We start from the raw sequence: 20,870 nt of genomic DNA, 5'->3' as shown, positions 1-20,870 counted from the left end.
GGATCTGTTGTCGATCCTAAGATGGATTTCAGTTGATTATTAGAACTAGTGAACACTAGTTCAATATCGAACTTTGTCAACTTGTGTCGCAATTCGACTGCGTTGACACTGTTGAACTCCATGGACCTTCGTTGAAACTCCTTCTGAATAGGAGTTAAAGAAGTGAAAGATTTCCGTTGAAGCAATCTTTCTTTCTTCCTTATAATGGCTTGAATGGATCTACTTTGGTATCCATTTTTATTAGCCGTTTGGAAAATATATTGAAGTTCCTTTTCTCTTCCTTCAGTTGATAGGGGAATGGAGTTCATCCGATGGATCATGTGGTGGAGGTCTACCGAAGATTCACAAACCAGGGAATGAGATGAGGGAGATCATTTCGGGAGTGAACGCGCCCACTGAAAAAGTGGCGAAGTGGTTACTGAACGAGTTTAAAAGGATGCCAAAACCTTTTAAAACGAGATCGGTGACCAACACCTTAGAGTTCGTGAACAGACTGCAGGCGTCGGGAGGCATAGAAGAGGACGAGGTCATGGTTTCCTTTGATGTTTCAGCTTTGTTTCCAAGTGTTCCCGTTAAAGAAGCCTCTAATCTGTTAGAAGATTGGTTGCTTCAACAACACAATGGGAGCACTTGGAAAGGGGGCACCAATGGGAAATCCTCTGTCTCCATTCTTGTGTGAACTGTTTATGGCTCATTTGGAGGAGACTCTAGAAAATCAATATTTATTACCCGAAAAATGGTGGAGATACGTCGATGACATTTTTTGTGTAGTAAACAAAGATTTTCTAGAAGAACTTCTAACATCCATAAACGGTTTGCATAAGAATATTAAGTTCACTTGCGAAATAGAAGAAGACAGGAAATTATCTTTCCTGGATGTTCTGGTAAGGAGAGATGATGGCCTATTCCAATTCGAAATCTACAGAAAGCCGACAAACACCATGAGGGTAATACCGAGCACCTCGAACCACTCGTTCCAGCATAAGATGGCGGCGTTCCACCACATGATCCATCGGATGAACTCCATTCCCCTATCAACTGAAGGAAGAGAAAAGGAACTTCAATATATTTTCCAAACGGCTAATAAAAATGGATACCAAAGTAGATCCATTCAAGCCATTATAAGGAAGAAAGAAAGATTGCTTCAACGGAAATCTTTCACTTCCTTAACTCCTATTCAGAAGGAGTTTCAACGAAGGTCCATGGAGTTCAACAGTATCAACGCAGTCGAATTGCGACACAAGTTGACAAAGTTCGATATTGAACTAGTGTTCACTAGTTCTAATAATCAACTGAAATCCATCTTAGGATCGACAAAAGATCCAGTGGAGCTCCCCCAGCAAACATTTTTGTAGGTATATTTCTTTACTTCTTTGTTATACGTCTCATATACATTATGGAATGATCGTATGAAACTCGAAAAAACAGCATTTACCTACCAAAGTGGAGGCAATATACATACATATTTTCAACTTCTGGCTAAAGCGATAAGATTATACGATTTGGACGATATAGGACACTATATTCATACATACTGAAAGAATGCAGGAGAGCACCAGTTTTTTTCTCTCAACGCATGCGAACCGTTGCCAGCGACAATATTTGCTGCCTCTGTCATTGGGCATTTCTTGCAAATACACCATCTGATTTTTAGCAATCTGGTTGCACTGCTGGTCGCAGCGAGAACAACCATGCTTTTCTCTCACTTGACCTACGCGGGAGAAAGCAAAGGTACGAAATAGTCTTCAAAATCTGCAAACATGGCGGATTTTTTATCATATCCGATTTAAACCATTTAATCCGACTTCGTGTAACGATTTTTACGACCTTTTACTTGCGTTAGATGGAATTACGATTCGCAGTAACGTTTTTAATGACTTGAGTTACCATTTTAATGCGATCTCATGTTTGCTGGGCCTTCATAGATCTGGTGTGTACAAAATCAGTTGTTCCGATTGTGATAAGGTGTACATTGGACAAACCAAAAGGAAGTTGATTGATAGACTCGAGGAACACATGGCTATAGCTAGATCTGACTCAAAGAAGAAAATTCTTCCTTCACAGAATCCTAGATCTGCAGTAGCTTTACACATGTGTGAATCTGGTCACTCTATTGATCGAGGAAATGTCTCGCTGATCCGGTCTTTGAATAGTAATTCGCTTAAATTGGATGTTGATGAAACCATTGAAATCTTCAATGAAAAATCAGTTCATCTCTTAAACGGAGACACCGGACCAGGGCACACTTGGTTGTTCAAATTTCTAGGTAAAAAGAAATACAATAATTTACCTGACAATGCCTCAAAACGGGTAGAAAATAATTTAGCACTACCAGAAAACACCCAGAATAGGGTAGGTAGACCCAAAAAACAGACAACGGCACAACTGCCGAGCATTCGGAGGTTTTTGCTACCTAGTAGTAGCTTACCTAACCCGGACAATATAAGGGAGGGAAACGATACACATTCATCAACGATAGCCTAATTGATTGGTCAGATGAGGTTGTATACCTAGGAATAACTCTCGATAAAAAGTTACTTTTTCGTACACACATTGAAAAAACTAGAACAAAGTGCTCCTTGATTATGAACGCATAGGAAAAAATTACAAATTATTCAAAATAAGTATCTACGAATGATATACAATTTGCCTAGAGACACAAGTAATAGACTAACGCACAAAATTGCACAAATGAAAACTATTGAAGAGCAATTAGCTGCAATTAAAGAAAAATTCATTTATAAGTACTGTAACTCGGAGTATGATAACATAAATCAGTTATACCATCCACAATTTTAGGTTTAGGTTAGTAGATAGAATTAGTTTTAAGCATTTATTAAATTAGAAATGCATAGCATTCAAGAAAGCATCCTGAGATGCCACAAGGTCACAAATTAAAAAAAAAAAAAAAATGTAAAAATTGAACAACTCCACTAAAGATGCAAGCAAATGTGCATATCACTTAATATGTAAACAAAACCCTAGTGTTAAAGCTCTTAAATAAAAATAAGTAATTAAAAAAAAACACATTCATCAATCGAAAACGTTCACTGAAGAAGGTAGTAAGTTGCTATCGAAATACTGGTATATGAACTTTTCATTTACCGTGGTTGAATTAAAAGGAATCTTTCGATTGCTTTGATTCAGTTGAATCATTCAACCAAGTAGGCTCATACCACAACAGAGTGATTGTTTGCTTTGATTTGGGCATCCGGTGGAAAAATAAGGAATTAACTTAGAAAGTGCAGATTTTTAAGGCTGCTTCTGCTGAATTAGCTAAAAAAGTACTGATTTTTAAGGCACCTGATGCCGATTTTTTATTTTGATTTGGCCTTCCAGTGGAAAAGGACGGAATTGGCTTAGGAAGCGCTGATTTTAAGGCTACTGCTGCTGATTGTTAGTTTTGATTTGGCCTTCTGGTTAGGAAGGCTGTCTCAAGAATACTATCGAATTATTCCGGCTTTCGTAAAAATAGATAGAGTGACAAGCAAAGCACAATTTGGAAAGGCTCTTGATAAGAAAGTTTTCGGATTGTTCCGGCTCTGGTTAACAAAAACAGAGTGACAGGAAAAGCACAGATTGGGAAGGCTTTTGTCAAGAATATTTTCAGATTGGATGAAGATCATGCAGAAAATAAATAAGATTTTAATATTTGAAAAGCTTTTCTGAGAATGGAATGTAGAATTGAGATGAGGAATATTTGAAAAATAAAATTTTGTATTTAAGAAAAACAAAAGTCATTAAATAGAGATTCTATTGAGAAAATAGTTAAGGAGGAATGTACAGATTAGATGAAGGATATGCAGAAAATCAATAAAATTTGTATCATGGAGAACAAAAGTGTCGAATATGAAATGAAAATTATGGGTAAATTTTGTTTTAGAGAAAAAAAAGTCGATGCGTAAAAAGTATTAATTTAGAGTCCTTACAAATTCATTTTAAAATGTTTTTTTATAAAATGTATAGAAATATTATGAAATTCCAATAATTTTCGACACATCGTTCATAATGAAATAAATGCAACAAACATGTAATCAACAAATACAAGTTTATTAGTGTTTTTCATGAAGTTCGTTACATTTTTCGATCAAGTGGAAAAATTACTATATTGAAAGACTCCTTCTACTTTCAAACAGGTTTAATTTTTTACTCGTTATTGTATTATTGTAATAAAGATCCCTCCCATTTTTTTTGAAAAGTTTGGCTCCTGTATACAACCCACATTAAGCATTACACGAATCGAAACATTTCTGAGTAACATAGGAGGGCATTAGGGTTCGAAAAACATTTCTTTGATGATTTGAGATCCCTCCCTCCTTCTAGAGGGAGATAAAAAAAGAGAAGGTGGGCTCTCATACATTTTTATGCAAAACTTGAAAACTAATCGAGCAAACCAAATTTGAAATGGGAGATACGAGAAATGATTCTATGATTGGGAGGAGAGCTCTCCTAAAAAATTTTACATAGCTCAAGAGCTAATCAAGAAAACGGAACTACATTTCGCATGGGGGATATTTGGACTATTTGGGCCTATTAAGCAGAATACTGATTTAACCAAATAAAGGGTAATACGGTCAAAATTTGGTCAAGGAAAAACGCGTGTAAATCGGTGAAATCGTTTATTTAAAAAATCAAATTAAATTTCTCTTTCAAGTTTAATTAGTGTAAAATTCAAGAAAAATATTCAGTTAGGCTGATGGCCTGCCACCAGATTTTGTACAACCACCTTGTCCACCTTATTCGCCGCAGAAGGCCAGTTTGCCTTGAACAGCTACTCGTCCTTAGCAGTTTTTTTGGTCTTCTTTAGGTTCCGCTTGACAATAGCCCAGTATTTCTCAATTGGGCGGAACTCTGGCATGTTGGGAGGGTTCTTGTCCTTGGGAACCACCTGCACGTTGTTGGCGGCGTACCACTCCATGGCCATTTTACCGTAATGGCAAGATGCCAAATCCGGCCAAAACAGTACGGAATAACCTTGTTTCTTCAAGAAATGCAGCAGACGTTTATTCAAACACTCCTTCACGTAAATTTCTTGTTTGACAGTCCCGGAAGCTATGAAAATGCTGCTTTTCAAGCAACAGGTACAGATGGCTTGTCAAACCAGATATTTCTTCGCGAACTTTGACAGTTTCATGTGCTTGAAAATATCTGCTTCCTTTTGCCGTATAAAACTCCTGTCCCGTAAGCTGCTTGTAGTGGGCTTTGACGTAGGTTTCGTCGTCCATTACCACGCAGTCAAACTTCGTCAGCATCGTTGTGTACAGACTCCGGGATCGCGCTTTGCCGTCGTATTTTGTTTATCATCGCGATTTGGAGTCACTACCTTCTTGAAAGTCGATAGTCCGACTCGTTTTTTGGCTCGATGCACGGCTGTAGACGATATTCCGGTTTTCGATTTCCCCCCGATCCCGACTTCCTGGCTGTCGACAAACGTTCCCGGTTGATTTGGTAACTTTTAGCGATTTTGCCAGCTTTGCGTGCGATACGCTGCTCTTCTTCCTTGGACGGCATTTTGACAACTGAAGAGTGAATTCCAAAATCAAAATAGGAGCAACATTCTACACACACACACTCCTTCAAAATGAGGGGTGTTCAGGTTTTTTAAATGCAAAATTGAAAGAAATACGTCAAGTTGATATTGACCAAATTTTGACCGTATCACCCTTTAAGCGGGGTTCTACTGTACATATTTCGTGCTATCTGAGGTGGCACCGAGCTATTTCAATTAAATCAAATACTGTAAATGTTTTGGAGGTTATGTGACTTACATGACAATAATAAATTCTCTTTTGAAATATTCTTGTGCTTGTTTAATTTTCTGCATATTGATTACTGTTTGCATACTCAAAGGGGTTTATAACGACTAAAAGTGTATGATTATGGAAACAAAATGCTAAAGTAATTTGTTGTAAGCCGTATTCTTTTCGTAGTTTTTGCATAAGATGTGAGAAAACTTTATAAAATGGAAAAATACGTTGGTTTTTCTGATCAAAAATCTTTCATCGAAAAAAAGAGTACATTTGGTAAAATTTCACAAAAAGAAGAGTACGTCCATTTATCGATCGAAAAAGAGTACATGTACTCTAAAAAGAGTACGTATGGTATCCCTACTCTAGTGTACCTACTCAACTGAAAGTTCTTTCGGAAAATGCATCTCCTCACTCTTAGTTTAAAAAAAAGTTGTTTATAACTTTGATGTGATTTGACAACTTTCGCTTATGCTTGCAAAAAAAACGAAAATTTTCCTGCAATCCTATCTAATCTATTTTAAAAGAATGGCTCTTGTTCAGTTTATGAGTCTGTTCATATTTATCGGATTTTTTTGTTCTAAAAATCCAAAAAGTGATGGATACATTTCAGTTTAGTACATTTGTACATGTTCAACAAAAAGATTTTTGATCTTTTCCTGTCGAAAACATCTGAGGTTTATTTTTATCTATACGAATGAAAACTAAACTTTTAGGCGTATTGGATTGAAAATTGTATGTGAAGCTTTTCACTTTTTTTTCATCAAATGTTCGCAAAGTGTCATATCATTATTTCATGTGCATTGGTACTAAATTCATATACAGTAAGGTTTTTTTTACACTGATATACAGTACCGTTTATAATTGTATAGAAATTGGAAGCAAGCGCACTGTCACTTCGGTTTTGAACTTCCATAACTTTTTACTCTGATGGTATTTTTTTATCCAATTTTTTGCGTTAGATAGATCAACTATCACACTATTATATCACAAAATTTGAGCTCTCTGGAGTTTGTGTGGCCTGAGAAACAGTAATTCTACGAAAATCGGACTTTTTGGACTTTTCTCATTCAAACTGCAATATCTCTGAAACTACGCTACACTTTTTATTGAAATTTTGCACAGTGATTGCTGAAATATAAAACTAGCATGTCTGAAGTTTTCGAAAAGTTCTATCGATGAGATCAAAAGATGCGATTTCTATAGAATTTTGGACGATTCGTACCGCGTAAAAAAACCGTGCAAAAAAACCGTGGTAATTCCCGAAAACCGTGTAAAAAAAACCGTGCTTATTCCCGAAAACCGTGTAAAAAAACCGTGTTATTTCCCGAAAACCGTGTAAAAAAGACTATTCCAATTCTGCAGCTTCTGACACTTAAGGCCTGAGACCAGAGACCTGAAACTTGAGGGTAAATCAGCCATAACTCCTGTTTCCAATGCGTGCGGTCGCTCAAATGGATTTCGTTGGATTCCTTGGAAAAATCACACAAGATTCTTCCCATTTTGTTCAAAGTATTAAAGTCTGAACTTACTTTTATGGAACTATTCAAAAAAAAAATTGGGAATTGAGGGTAAAACAGCTATAACTCCAGTTTCCAATCCGTGTGGTGGCTCAAACGGCCTTTGTTGGATTCCTCGGGAAAAATCACATAAGATAAGTTTTACTTGGTTAAAAATTTTCAAGTCCGACAATGCTTTTTATTTAAATTTAAAAAAAATGTAGGGGAATTGGGGGTAAAAACAGCCATTACTTCATTTTCCGAAGCGTGCGGTTGCTAAAACAGCCTTCATTTCTCGAAATTTCTCGAAAAAAAATACACAAGATGCGTTCTATTTGGTTCAAAAATTTCAAGTCCGAACATGCGTTTTCTTAACTATTTGAAAAATATAGGGGAATCGAGGATAAAACGGCCATAACTTCATTTTCCAAAGCTTGCGGTGGCTCAAACTGCCTTCATTGGATTTCTTGAAAAAAAACGCATAGGATCCGTCCCGTTTGGTTCAAAATTTTGAAGGTCGAACATGTTTTTTCTTAAATAATTGAAAAATATAGGGGAATTGAGGGTAGAAACAGCCATAACTCCATTTTTCGAAGCGTGTGGTCGCTCAAACAGCCTCCATTCGATTTCTCAGAAAAAAATGCACAAGATAGGTCTATTTTTGTACGAAGTTTTCAAGTCTAAATAAGTTTTTTTTCTGGATTGTTTATAATATATAGAGGAATTAGGGGTTAAGAGGGCACTATAACTCCGTTCGTAAGCTCGTGCGGCTTCTGAAACTACGTCCAATCGATTCTCTGGAAATTTTCACTAATGGAAAGTACTTTTTTATGGATTTGTTTTGAGTAAGAGGGAAGATATTGAATTTCTTCGCGGTTTATACACTTTTTTCCCCATTGTGCCATGCCTACAAAATATTCTTAAAATAAATTCATGAGAATCGGTTGAGCCATTCTTGAGTAGAAGTCAGACTAACACCGTTACACGACAATTTTATCTAAAAGTCTTTGCTCATCACAGCCTCATGTAAGTTGACCTTTTCACTCTTATAGGCGTCGCTCAGGAATGTCGATTTGAACTCTTAGAGTAATGCCTTAAGACGTAATTCTTTTACTCCGAAAAAGTTGTTAATTGACTGTAGAGTAAGAAATAAAAAAATGAAGCTTGTGAGAAAAAGAAAAAGAATGTTAAAAGTTTTTTCGTAAAATCTAGTTTTTTCTTGTTTCAAGTTTTGTTAATACGGGAGCTAACAAATTATGTAGAGTTAGACTGTGACGACTAAAATTCAATAACCATTTCCATTACATTCTTGAATACTTTTGGTTTAATTAAAGACATTCATGCTTTTGAACAAAAAAAAAAAACAAAACAATAAATGTTTGTTAAAATTTTGTTATTATTTCGCTAAGATCATAGAACATCAACCACTCAAAAAATAAAGTTATGCACTACCTTCACTTGAAGGACCTTTGCTGCGCATCTGTCAGCAACACACCTTAATAATACAGGAGAAAAAGGTGCAAAAGATGACCCGTATGAACCAATCTGTTTCTTCGTTGAGTCTAGCATGTGAATGGAAAGAACTCAACCGGATGCATATTTGTTTTTTGAACTGTGAAAAGGTTCAAACGAAGCGGGTGTGACCAGGTATTAAAGAAGAACTAACCCGACAATAATCATCAGCCATCGGTTTGATGCGTAAATGCCCGGGTTCGGTTCGCGTATCTTATCTTTAACTTTTATCCCAATTTGCATAACAATGTTTACCTAACGAAACGCAGAGAATGAAAGGGTTCTATGGTGAGGTTCTTGTGCTGGCTGCCCATAGTTTACTGATTCCAGGTCTGATGAAAGCTTGTTTATTAAATTTTCAATAACGCTTTTTACATAAAATGATTGATAATTTAGTTCTGAATTGATCTGCATACAATCATGAACTTTAATTATTTCTCATTGCACCACTATAAATCCTTGTTCTTCATTTTAAAGCATATCACTTTATCCTAATCATTGTTGTCTAAACACTTTTTACTATGTAAATCAGAAAAGAGCGTCCCGGCGTTCGACAGTTCAACAGTTTACAAACTTTTTTCCAAACAGACATTCAAAATAACAGTTCAACAGTTGTTCGAACAAACCCCCAAGTAAGTCGCTACAGGCGCACCAAATTAGCATACGATTAAGCGCGGCTACCTCGTTTCATTCATTTCGGTAGTGCTTCCTGTCTTTTGAGACTCTGGTTGAATCAGTTGCTTGTATCTGCACGCGGCTTCGTTCCATCGGCCGAGGCACTTTCTTCCCGGCACCTTAAACAGAATGACATATCGGCCTGTTTGAGAATGGAGCGTATCGAGTAACATTCGACTGGTTGTGAGCGAAGGCCACGGATTAACCATTCCGGTCAAGTACTAAGCATTAGCGAAAAATAAGACCGTTGTAGGTCGTTTTTTTTTCAGACTTTACATTCTCCCCGTTACAGAGTCGCCGTAATAATACTCCAAATGCGATTTATACAATGATGATTTGCAAAGCAAATTAAGCTGTAATTCAGCTCATTCAGGCGGTCTATCGAATCACGTCTTTAGAAATTCAACTTTTCGTCACATTTTTATAAGAAGGGTTATTACGTTGTTTTCGCGACAATTTGCATACATATCTAAATCTAATAATATCAAATACTGTATGCTTAGAATTTCCACGAAGGAAGTTTATGATTAAAAAAAACATAACAGCAATATGCCCTTTCGATATTCTACCATAAATCGTAAAACTTTATCAATCATGTAGCGACATTTTGCTCTAACTAACCGATGATAGCTTGTCATCGTAATTGCGTAATTGCCGGAGGTTATCTTTTTCCACCAGTCGTATTAGCCTTAATGGATATCACCAGAACTATGACAGATCATTTAGTATGTTGAGTATAGCTAGAACCCAGTGATAGTTCGCTCATTTATTGTTTTTGTCACATTTATAGATTTTTGGTTCTTCGAATGTAACAACACAACATAAGGATCTACTTAAGATTCATTGTAAAACATATATTCTTGCCGAATCAAAGCTGGTTACACATCTCTAAATTCTTTATTTTCAAAAAGTCGTAATATGAGAAAGGTCCTGAATCCTGATTTTGGAGATATTTTTGAATAAACCATGATTGTGTATTAGCAAATATGCTTAAAACCACGGTTGCTGCCGGCTCGAAAAATAAGATTAGCGGCTGGAAGAATTAACGTCATGAACCAAAGTGTTGGAATTGGTTGTGAAAATGTGGTTTATATTAATAAAGTGTTTATAAAAATGAAACAAAATGAAAACAAATTATTGCAGAAATAGTAGAGTATAATTAAATATATGAAGAGAATCAAAAATATCTATAGTTTTTTTTGTCCTTATTTAAGAGGTTTTCAGCAACAGGCTGGTTCACCTCTGGTAAATATCTATAGTTGAGCTTATTAATTCAATCATAGAAAAAAAATTTAATCTATCATATTTATGGTTAAATAAATCATACTGTTCTAGCTGCATCTACTATACTTATAGTTCAATGCCTAAAATCAATCATACAATTGTAGTTGAATCTGTCATATTTACAATTGAATCAATTAATTTTGACAGTTGATTCTATTATATTTATAGTTGATTGCGTAAGGTCAACCAGCAGTTAACAGTTCATTCAATTATCGGTCTGATTCAAAAATCGTGAAATCTGATTATTGGCGGCTTCCTGGCCAAAAATTTTACAAAGCCACTGGTCGGGGTGATATCCCCACCAAGATCAAATTCGTTTTTGCCGATAAGTTGACAAGAAAGTGTTTGATCTGGCAAGGTGTTTGCAGCTGCGGACGAAGTACCCCGGTTTTTGTGAAAAACAAGACTATGTACAAGGAGGAGTGCCTTAAAAAAAGTTTTTTTTTTCGTACATTAGATCTCACAAAAGACCAGTAAAGTTTTCGCCAGATTTGGCAAGCTGCCACTACAGCTAAGAGGTATGTACAGTGGTATCGGGCCAACGGGTGGATTTTGTGGACATCAACCCACCCAACTGCCCTCAATTCCGTCCTATCGAAAATTTTTGGGCAATTCTCAAGCAGAAGATGAAGAAGAATGGTAGGACGACTCGGGATGCATCAGAGATGAAGAGATTGTGGAACAAAATGGCCGCATTTTGATTACAAAACATTTTTATTTCGTTTACATAGCTCCGAGATAGACCCTTTTTAATGCGTCCAGATTTTGCATGATCCATGCTTTACTATCATACAAGTACGGTTTAATCTATCATATGTATTGTTGAATGCACAATATCTATTAGATAGTTTACGATAAATATAGTCAAAAGTTAAATATTTATAATTGGTCGAGAAGTAATCAGAAATATGATTGAATATAAGTGGGTTATTGTTGAAAATACTATACTTTATAACCCGTGAATGCAAAATAATCACATCTGAGGTTTTTTTAACGCGAGAGATACGTGCCTTACAAAAACAAACCGCGTTGGAATTCGCTAATAACAGGAACGTGGGAACAAGACTGAATATGACGTGAAATCTTAAGGAAATAAATACAAGGTGCAAAAACCTTGTGGAACTGCCAGAAATTGATTTAAGACGCCATCTTGAAATCCAAGATGGCGGCTGCTCGTTAACTTTAAAATTATCTAAACGACTGAAAATTTCATGGAGCCCTTATAAAACTGGTATTGGGTGAAAGGGCTTAACGATAAGATGTTAAATTGCGCTGTTCGAAGCCGCTTTGAAATCCAAAAAGGTGGCTTCTGCTTAACGTTAAACTGCTCTTAATGACTGAAAATCGCATGAAACCCCCTCAATATGAATATTTGGGAAAAGGGCTCAACGAGAAGAAGTCGAATTTCGCTATATGCGGCCATCTCGAAATCTAAGATGGCGGCATCCTTTTTACGTTAAACTCTTCTAAATAACTGAAAATCACATGAAACTCCCACAATATGGGTATAAGTTATAAGTTCTGAATAAGTAGAAGTCGAATTTCCAAGATGGTTGCTTTACCTTAGCTCAAAAATACTGTAAATGAATGAAAAACACAGGAAACCCCCACCATCAGATGTAAGCTTTAAAAGAGCTTTAAATAAAGATCAAATAAAATAAAATTATAGAAAAATCATCGAAAAAACGTAAAACAAATTTGAATTTGAAACATTAGGAAAAAAAAATTAAAAAACAAGACAAATGTATGTACAGATGTAAAATTTGGTAAAACGAACTAAAACAAGTCCACTAAAAGAAAGCAAGAGAGCGCAAGATTTTGCTCTCATAGCTTTCCAATCGTTGCCATCGACAATATTTTCCAGTTCTCTAATTAGTCAATATTACTCAATTCCCGCCTAATTTTTAGCCATGTGGTTGAAGAGAGAACCCCGCGCGGAAGCAAAATCATTTAAAAATTACAAACATGGCGGACTTTATTTAATATCGATTTAAACTGACTTTAGACGATATTTATACGATCTTTTCACTACGCAGGTGAAATTGCGATTCGCTACACCATTGTAAACGACTTAAGTTATCCTCTCTGATAAGGTTTCATGTTTGCTGGGTCGCAACTAGTCCTGCCAAGCGAATCCGGCCAACCTTCACCACCTTCTGGATACTGGGTTCGCCGTAGAGTAGCGCGAGCTTCGTCTCCACACGCCATTCTCCTTCACGCTGCCAAAAATACTTCTTATCAACACTTGTCGCTCGAAGGTTGAAGATACTACAGGGGTTCATCATGAATGTCTTTCAATGTTGTGTTTTGTCTTCACAGCAAACATTTTTGTAGACATAATTTTCACCAACTTTATTATACGTTTCGTAGACATTATAGAATGATCTTATAAAACTCACAAAAACATATTTTCTTAATTTCAATTTATTCTGATAGCATTTTTTATATATTTTCAAAATCGTACAGATGAAACCTCTTTCAAATGAAACGTGCAACTTCAGTTTAGAAGTGCGATACCTAACAAGATTCTGAAATGCATTATTTTTTCAGGTTAAAAAAAAATTGTTTTGTAATCATTGTTTTAAATCAAATTTTTAGGCTCTGGTTATATTGATTTAAACGTTCATTATTTATTCCAAAATAGTAGGATCATCTCTGTTTTCTTCCAATGTAAGTAGGGTCTTGAACTAAATATCATAGAGAAATTTTTCATAACAAAATAACGTCACATGACTCATTTGCCTCCATACAGCCTAGTCTTCCATGCCTAAATCGGTTCCATTTTCTAGATTAGTTTTCGAGTTATAAAATAATATATGATTGATCCTCCCCCCATTTGCAGAATTCTTTCTCGAATAATTAAAAAAATTGTGAGGGAGCCCCCTCTCCCCTTATTGTCTTACACTGGATGGAGGGAGAGATCTTAAATATTCATAGAAACATTTCTCGTTACGAAATTTCCCCTATGCCAAATTTGGTTGATCAGTTTCCTGGACCAGTTCTCGAGTTATGCTTACATGTTTCGTTTGTTATGTAGACGTCCTCCCCCTTCCGATGAGGGAACTTAGAATTATATTGCTAGATATTTTCAACCCTCTATAACGAGTGACACATTCCATCACAGGTTTTCCAACTTGCAATAAACCACGTGCTCAAATTTGTCGGAAAAATCGCATTAAATACTCGCCCTTGATAGTGAAAAACTGCAAGGTAATTGCACTAAATCATAGGCTAACTTATAGAATCACTACTGCTTTGTCTACAGAGCGATCGTTTGGATTAGCTTGCATCATAAATGGCACTCCCACGCACAGATCATTGCAGCAAATGCAAGTCAGTTCCTAAACATGGACGGACATGACACAGTGTTGACGATAATAGTCGGGTAAGTTGGCATCTGTCTCGTTATGCTCTGTCACGCTGCTGAGACGCATCGTCGTAGAGGAAATTCAGAATCGTAAAGCTTGTAGCTCGATAGTTAATTCTAATCGCTGTCTAAGGGCAATCCAAACCGCAAAAATTGTTTCTTCCATTGTTGATTCTGATTTGCGGTTTCATTGAGTTTAGTTAAATGACTCAGATATTTATTCATTGGTGATAGGAGCAAAATTTTTTCATTTTTCATTTTTTCAACTTAAAAAATGTAAAAGTTCTTTAAATGAGTAGTGCGTTTTAAAAATGCAAGAAAAAGACGTTAAAATGTGGAGTCTTTGAAATCGTTATTGAATCACCTTACAAGCAATCTAGGGCAGAGTTAAATGACCTTTATCGCAACTAGAACACATTGAATTCTTCTCCCATCTGTGAGCGAGTAGAACAATAATTTTCAGCTTCTGAACGAACCCTGTTTGAAAACCATCCGATTCAAATATAAATAATAAAAAAAATCAAACAGATCAGCACCGATCAAGATCCAGCAGACTTATTGTGTGTCTTGTTAATGTTCCGTCAACCGAGCGGAACTAATGGCATCCGAAAGAGTAGAAAAAAAACTGCAAAACAAACTTCCTCGAGATTAAAAAAAAACAAAACAAAACAAAGCAAACGCATTTAGCATCAATCAGCATCAAGCCAGAGCAACTTAACGGTTCCCTGCGATAAGTTCGACGACGTGATCAATTGATCGTGAAGTGTAATATTGGGATGCCTCTCTGCCCAAGAATGCTTCAAACGATAACCTATGACAATCTTAAACTGCGTGTACCAGTCTTCATTCTATCCAAGTTTTTTTTAGGAAGGAATAGGAAGGGAACACAGTCAGGGGATCCGCTTCACTGAGCACCCGTGCCCATGAGTAATGCAAATAAAATTCAACCAAGCTGAATCGCTGTAGATTAGAATTTCTTTTGACCTGTTTATTCCCTAAGGACCGATGAAGTTTATAAATAAATGAACCGATAAATGGATAAGGCAACAAATGGAAGAAATATTGTCAATGTGATTGGCAACCTTGTCAACCAGCGACGATAAAAAATGTCCTATCAAATCAGTAAACTCGCCAGAACTACACCTGCATATTCGGGTAAGGCCTCCGGAACCCTCATCCCTACTGGATGGTCAGTCTAGTGACGCACGGTCTGCGAAACTTCCTCGGAAGAGGAAGATTCCACTGTAGGGAGGAAATTTTACACCTGCAAGTATTTGCAGACACGTTGACCATACGGACCCCGATGATGTAGCCCACTGCTCCTTCTCGTGGTCCAGGAAAAATCCCTACTTCCGTGTAAAGCACTGTGAAATGAACGCTATCCGAACAGAACTTGGTTCTGGAATTACTTACTTACTTAATGTTCCCGGGCCGATCCTCCGGTGCATAAGGCCGTGGTAAAAGACCTCCACTGTTGACGATCCGGAGCCAGCGACTTCACTCGGTCCCAGTCAAGACTCTCGTCGACGGTTCGTATTTCGGCGGCTAGGCTTCGTCGCTACGAAATTTTGGGCCTGCTTCTTCTTCGATGTCCCTCTGGATTCCATTCAAGCACCTCTCTGCAAATCTCGTTCTCATCTTTTCGCAGCGTGTGCCCAATCCATCTCAACTTACGTTCCTGAATCAAGATTTCTAGCGCCCTTTGATGACACCGGCGAAGAAGTTTCACGTTTGAGATCCAGTTGGTTCTGAAATTAGGTTCCGTCAAAATCTCTGTTTGAAGTTATCAAGTCACGGGTTCAGAATTATGGCACCGGATGTTACTTTCGACAGGAAGTTATTGTGGCATCACTTACCCAGACTATGTGAGACATCGGTAAATGATCAAAGTAAGTAGGGTCTGTCACAGTACTAGCAATGTTTTGAAAACGGTTGTTGGTCAAGGATTGCCCACTACAAGAACTCCGTGAAAAGCCGTGAAAATGAGACCGACGCATAGGATCGAAATTCAAAATATCCACTGCTAGCGTTCTGGAGCCAGCATCTCCACTTGCTGCCAACCAAAGTTCTTGTCAACTGTGCGTATTTCAGCGGCTAGGTAGTTCCACCTCCTTGTGGTCCAGGGTGAAAACGTGTCTGCAAATCCGACGATTGCAGATGAACGGCTAAGAGAACCATCACTCAACCCACTAGAGGCCGTCGACGGATCTGCCAAATCCGCTCGGAAGAAGTGGTGCACCGGGTATTTAGGTACCAGTACTCGGGTGTGAGGGTGAGGGTCCAACACGCGTTCGGGATGGGGGGGGTCATGTCCCTGAACTGCGGATGTGACCGAAGTCGATCGCCAACTCGTTTTGCGTTTCGGAACCTCCTAGACCCGACTCGCAGAATGAGTAGATGCGCAAAGTGGTGTCGCGTCAACACTTAGAGATGTGTCAGACACAAGATGTGTCAGACGAGGAAGCACAGTGTTGTGCTGGAGGTGTCAGGGTTCGGTTCGACACGCGTTTCGGGAATTGATGCGACCGAAATCGCGAGTGCGACCTGATGAGGGCGGTCTACAGCTCGATTTGCGCTTTGGGGAGTGACGCCCACGACTTGCTACTTGGGTAGTTGCGCTGAGAGGTGACTTAAGTCAACACTAGAGGGTTCGGAGGAGTCTGAGTTTGTAACCAACGGGCTAATTTACTGCTCAGTGGAGCAAGAACCTCTCTCTAGCCTCAGGGTCGGCACTCGTGAAAAAGGGAATCGCGGACTCAAGGAAGCGCTGTAGTTTGGTCAAGAAAACTCCCACTTCATTTTCCCGAAAAACGTAATGACAAACGTTGCACTGGTCAAATGCGTTTGGTTATGGTAGTTCATTTTTTCCCAGACAATTATTCCCAAGGAAATAATTTTGTCCTACCTCGTGTTGCGGCGCGTTGCTTCTGGACTTCCTGGACTAGATTCGCAAAGTGAGTAGTTGCGCTAAATGTGGACCTCTTTTAACACGATGAGGTGTAGGGTCTCGTCAGAGGAGAGGTTGTGCATCGAGTCGTGTTGAAATGAGGTCATTACTGATAGTGGTTTCGGAAACGAGTATTGGCTTGGAGCGCTTTAGCGAGAAACGACCTCCCACCACTAAAGATAAACAATTCGAGGTGGGAACAAAGGTCAAGTGGCCCCAGGTGGACCTTATGGCGTAGTTGGTACAATGTTACTTGCAGCATTGTCGTTCAATTGCACCCATAGACAAAGAGTAGCAAACTGGGGGGACGCGGTGGCTCGCCGTGCCTTGGAATGCAATCCGTAAAATGAATTTACCAACTGGGTTATTAACTAAAAAAAATACTGGGCCACCACGAGCTTCTGGGACTGTCTCTTCGCTTATGCCCAACTGAATACCAGCCGAGAGCCTCTCTGAAAATCTCGTTCTCATCTCTTCGCATCGTGTTCCCAATCCATCTCCAATTACGTTCCCGAGGCGTTGTAGTTCCACCTTTGACATTACAACATTATCAGATATGAACGTGACTTTCTGAAGTTTTTGTATTATTAGGCTCCCATTAAGGATTGTCATTGGTCATCGCATGATTCATTTGCTTGTCCAAAACAAAGACATCAATTTATAAAAAAAAAAAAAATACTGTTGTTTCTGTGTTTAAGAAATAAGTCATTGAATTTAAAAGCAAACTGTGCATTATCAATTGGATAATAACATCGTATACTTTTTACCTCATTTTATTCGCAGAAAAACTCCCCTGGCTGCCGCACACCTGCTATCTAGGCAAGGAGCGTTGCCAGCCCCATTCCAGTTCCTGCAGCAAATATCGGGAGATCCGGCAGTGCTGCTGTGATCGGATACTTATCGCTGAATGTAAGTATACTTTGATCATTTTATTTGTGTTGTTTTGTAAAAAAAATCATATCTTAATGAGTTAGTTCAGCGTTACCTCACATGTAATTTCTAACTCAAAAACGTAGAATTGGTTAGAACTCAGTTGAAAAACATTAGAAGAAGATCTGCTAAGAGATTAATGTTTCGTTTAATCTCAAAGAGGAATCTATCCTTCCGGATTTTGATGTTCATCCATTAAGAACTATCAGCGGTACTTATCATGAAAACCTTTACCAATAAAAACTATTTATTTAAAAAAAACCTACTAGGCATTTCCACATTCCCTGCAAATGATGCAACTACCAATCCAGCTGACCATTACCACGGGCTCGACAGATTGATGGACCCATCCAAAGGCGAAGTGCTTTCCCATCCACAATGCCAAGAAGTTGGGAAACCACTTGATCCAGAAAGTGGGTAAATTACCTCATTCACTCAGGCCGACACCTGCCTCTCCGGCAGTTTTTCTCACTTGTTTCACATCTCAAGAGTCAAGACAAGACATTTCGGTGTGCGGTAGGACGGACACGGCAGACCGTGCGTGAAAATAAGTATCGCCTCGATGATTGTATACAAACAAGACCACGGTCACGAGGTGAATGCGGGAGGCGAGATTTTATTTTTGAAACCGTTTGGAAACTCACTCCGGGTCCGGGTTTGATCTACATACAAACATTCGCCCCCAACTAGGTGTTAATCAGTTTTCGACACTACGAAGAAGGAACCGGTCCAGATTGAGTGAACCGGTGAGCAGAATATCAAAATATGGTGATGATTGATTTCGATGGAGTCTAAGCTTAAGCTTGGGAAAATATGCCTGTAGTTTTAACTGATGCCTCGCCCCTGGACATGTACTTAACACCTCTCTATAAAACTTTCCAATGTTTATATGTTTCCGTATTTTGGTGACGGAATGAGGGACTCTCGTGTTTGCTGCTGTGTAGAAAAATTAGCTCCAGAGAAGTGATCGGTTTGGTTCTCGCTCAGCTTGTTACGTGCTTGCTACTGGACTGAGAGTATGTAAATCCTGAGGAAACCGGAACGGAATCGGGGAACCTTGTCATTTATATTTCTTCAACTTTTCCACATCTCCAAACTAGAGCTGCTGTCGAGTTGGAGTCCATGATTTTGTTTTTTCAACATTCTAGAAGTTGTTAGGAAACACTCATCGGACACGAAAGTATTCAACAGCTATGCTAGTCTTTTTCACGGTCATCAAATCGTATTTTGCGTAATATGTTCCATGGTTGGAAACGAGAGATTTATGCTTCGGATCGAATCCACTTATGTTTACAAAACATAGGTACATGGAATTCCCATTCCCGAGGAGCGACAAGAAAATTGAAAATCTGTTTTTTTCAGTGCCTACTGAATTCAACATTGGAAGCTAAAATTTGTCACTTTTGAAACAAGTGCAACTGGAAATTAAATAGTTTGTTTTGTCTTTAATCCACACTTATCATTATTGAAAAAAAACACCTTAAAGGTTGAGGTAAACATAACCGGTGGCAACTAAAATTTTGTAATTGTTTCGAGGCCCCAATACAGAGAAAAATGAGAGTGTGATGTCTATTGAATTTATTGTTTATCAATGTGAAAAGACATACTTCTGTTAAGCAGCTAATAACTTTTTTACCTAATTAGATACGAAGTTGTGGTCTTCAACAAAGTTGTTCAGCGGAAAATTTCTTTAAGGGATTTTATAAATTGGCACAAAAACTGTCAGCTGGCTCGGTTCCACGGAAGAAACAAAAATGATGTTGATTTTTCAATGCTAAATATTCAATTTTCCCATACAAACCTGAAAGTTCAAATTTACTCATGTAAACGTTAAGGCGGAAGCACAATAGCCCGTCGTGCGTCGCGTCGCGTCAGCGTCGCGTTGATATTTCATTTTGAGGATATAGTTTTCCGTTTGAGCCACCACAATGATGCGTCGCGTCAGTGAAGGCCATGTACTAAAATGCAAAACTTGTTCTAAACAGCAGCGTTCTACAACGTCGACGCTCTGTTTTTTGAAAATAATCAAAATTCTCTCGCGTCAGCTGCATATTTAATATTCCGTCTTAAGTGTTTTTATCGAAGTTTTAAACAAATAGAACCCAAGTTAGAAATAAATTCCATTTTCTCCTTTCAAATTAATTAAGTATACCATCAAAAATTAAATATTCCACAAATCAACTTTTTTAACGCCTCTGAGGAAATCAACGATAAGTCATACTAGTTTTAACTTCCAGTAATTGCTTTTTTAAAATAAATAAATATAATTTTATATAATTTTATTTCAATTTGTTGTTGTATTGTTAAACTCTTTATTTACGTATCTAAACTAGGTAATAGTTCTGTCATCATTTCGACCGTTTCTCATGCTATTTTCGAGGTTGCGTTTGTTTTACAAAATAGACACAAGTGAATTAATATCGGTTTGGAAAAATGATAAACTTGAAAATAACAAACAATATTTTTTATTCTATTATATAATCTGGTTGGTAAACGGTGGATAATGTGCAACACGAGACCCCATAGTGGTCATATCACCTCTTATTCACAACTCCTATCTCTACCTCCCCGCGGTGCCGGCTGGGGTGCGAGTAACCTAAGCGGAGATCGGGTACCCAACCCCGGTGGATGCTTTGGTCGCATGCAGACTGAGAAGGTGGCCGCACGCGTCTGTTCCCCAGGTCAGGGGCGGCGTGCAACAACAACCGAGCGTTTGTTCTCCAGGTCAGGGGCGGCTCAAACAGCGTCTGTCTTGCAGCAAGCGGCTGAATTTATGAAATGCGGCTCCCGCCAGCTAAGTCCAAGATGGCAGCCCCATCGCGGGATAGGGACTTTAGGCTAACAACCTACTGCTCCCGATTTGAAATTGTTACGGAATCCGAAAGAAATGACCGACCTGGAACTTTGGC

General features: G+C 38.1%; 1 protein-coding gene across 1 annotated transcript in view; it reads left to right on the top strand.

Annotated features, from left to right (window-relative positions):
- LOC129738835 (uncharacterized) overlaps positions 1–20,870 on the top strand; it is a 54,412-nt gene that overhangs the window by 5,698 nt on the left and 27,844 nt on the right. The window contains exon 2 of the mRNA XM_055730141.1: positions 17,815–17,940. Within this exon, the coding sequence (XP_055586116.1) occupies positions 17,815–17,940 (126 nt within the window). The remainder of the gene's footprint in view (positions 1–17,814; positions 17,941–20,870) is intronic.

Source organism: Uranotaenia lowii, chromosome 1 (genome assembly GCF_029784155.1).
Source record: "Uranotaenia lowii strain MFRU-FL chromosome 1, ASM2978415v1, whole genome shotgun sequence".
Classification (NCBI taxonomy): domain Eukaryota; kingdom Metazoa; phylum Arthropoda; class Insecta; order Diptera; family Culicidae; genus Uranotaenia; species Uranotaenia lowii.
Note: the sequence above shows the minus strand (reverse complement) of the source record. Positions and strands in the feature narration are given on the sequence as shown.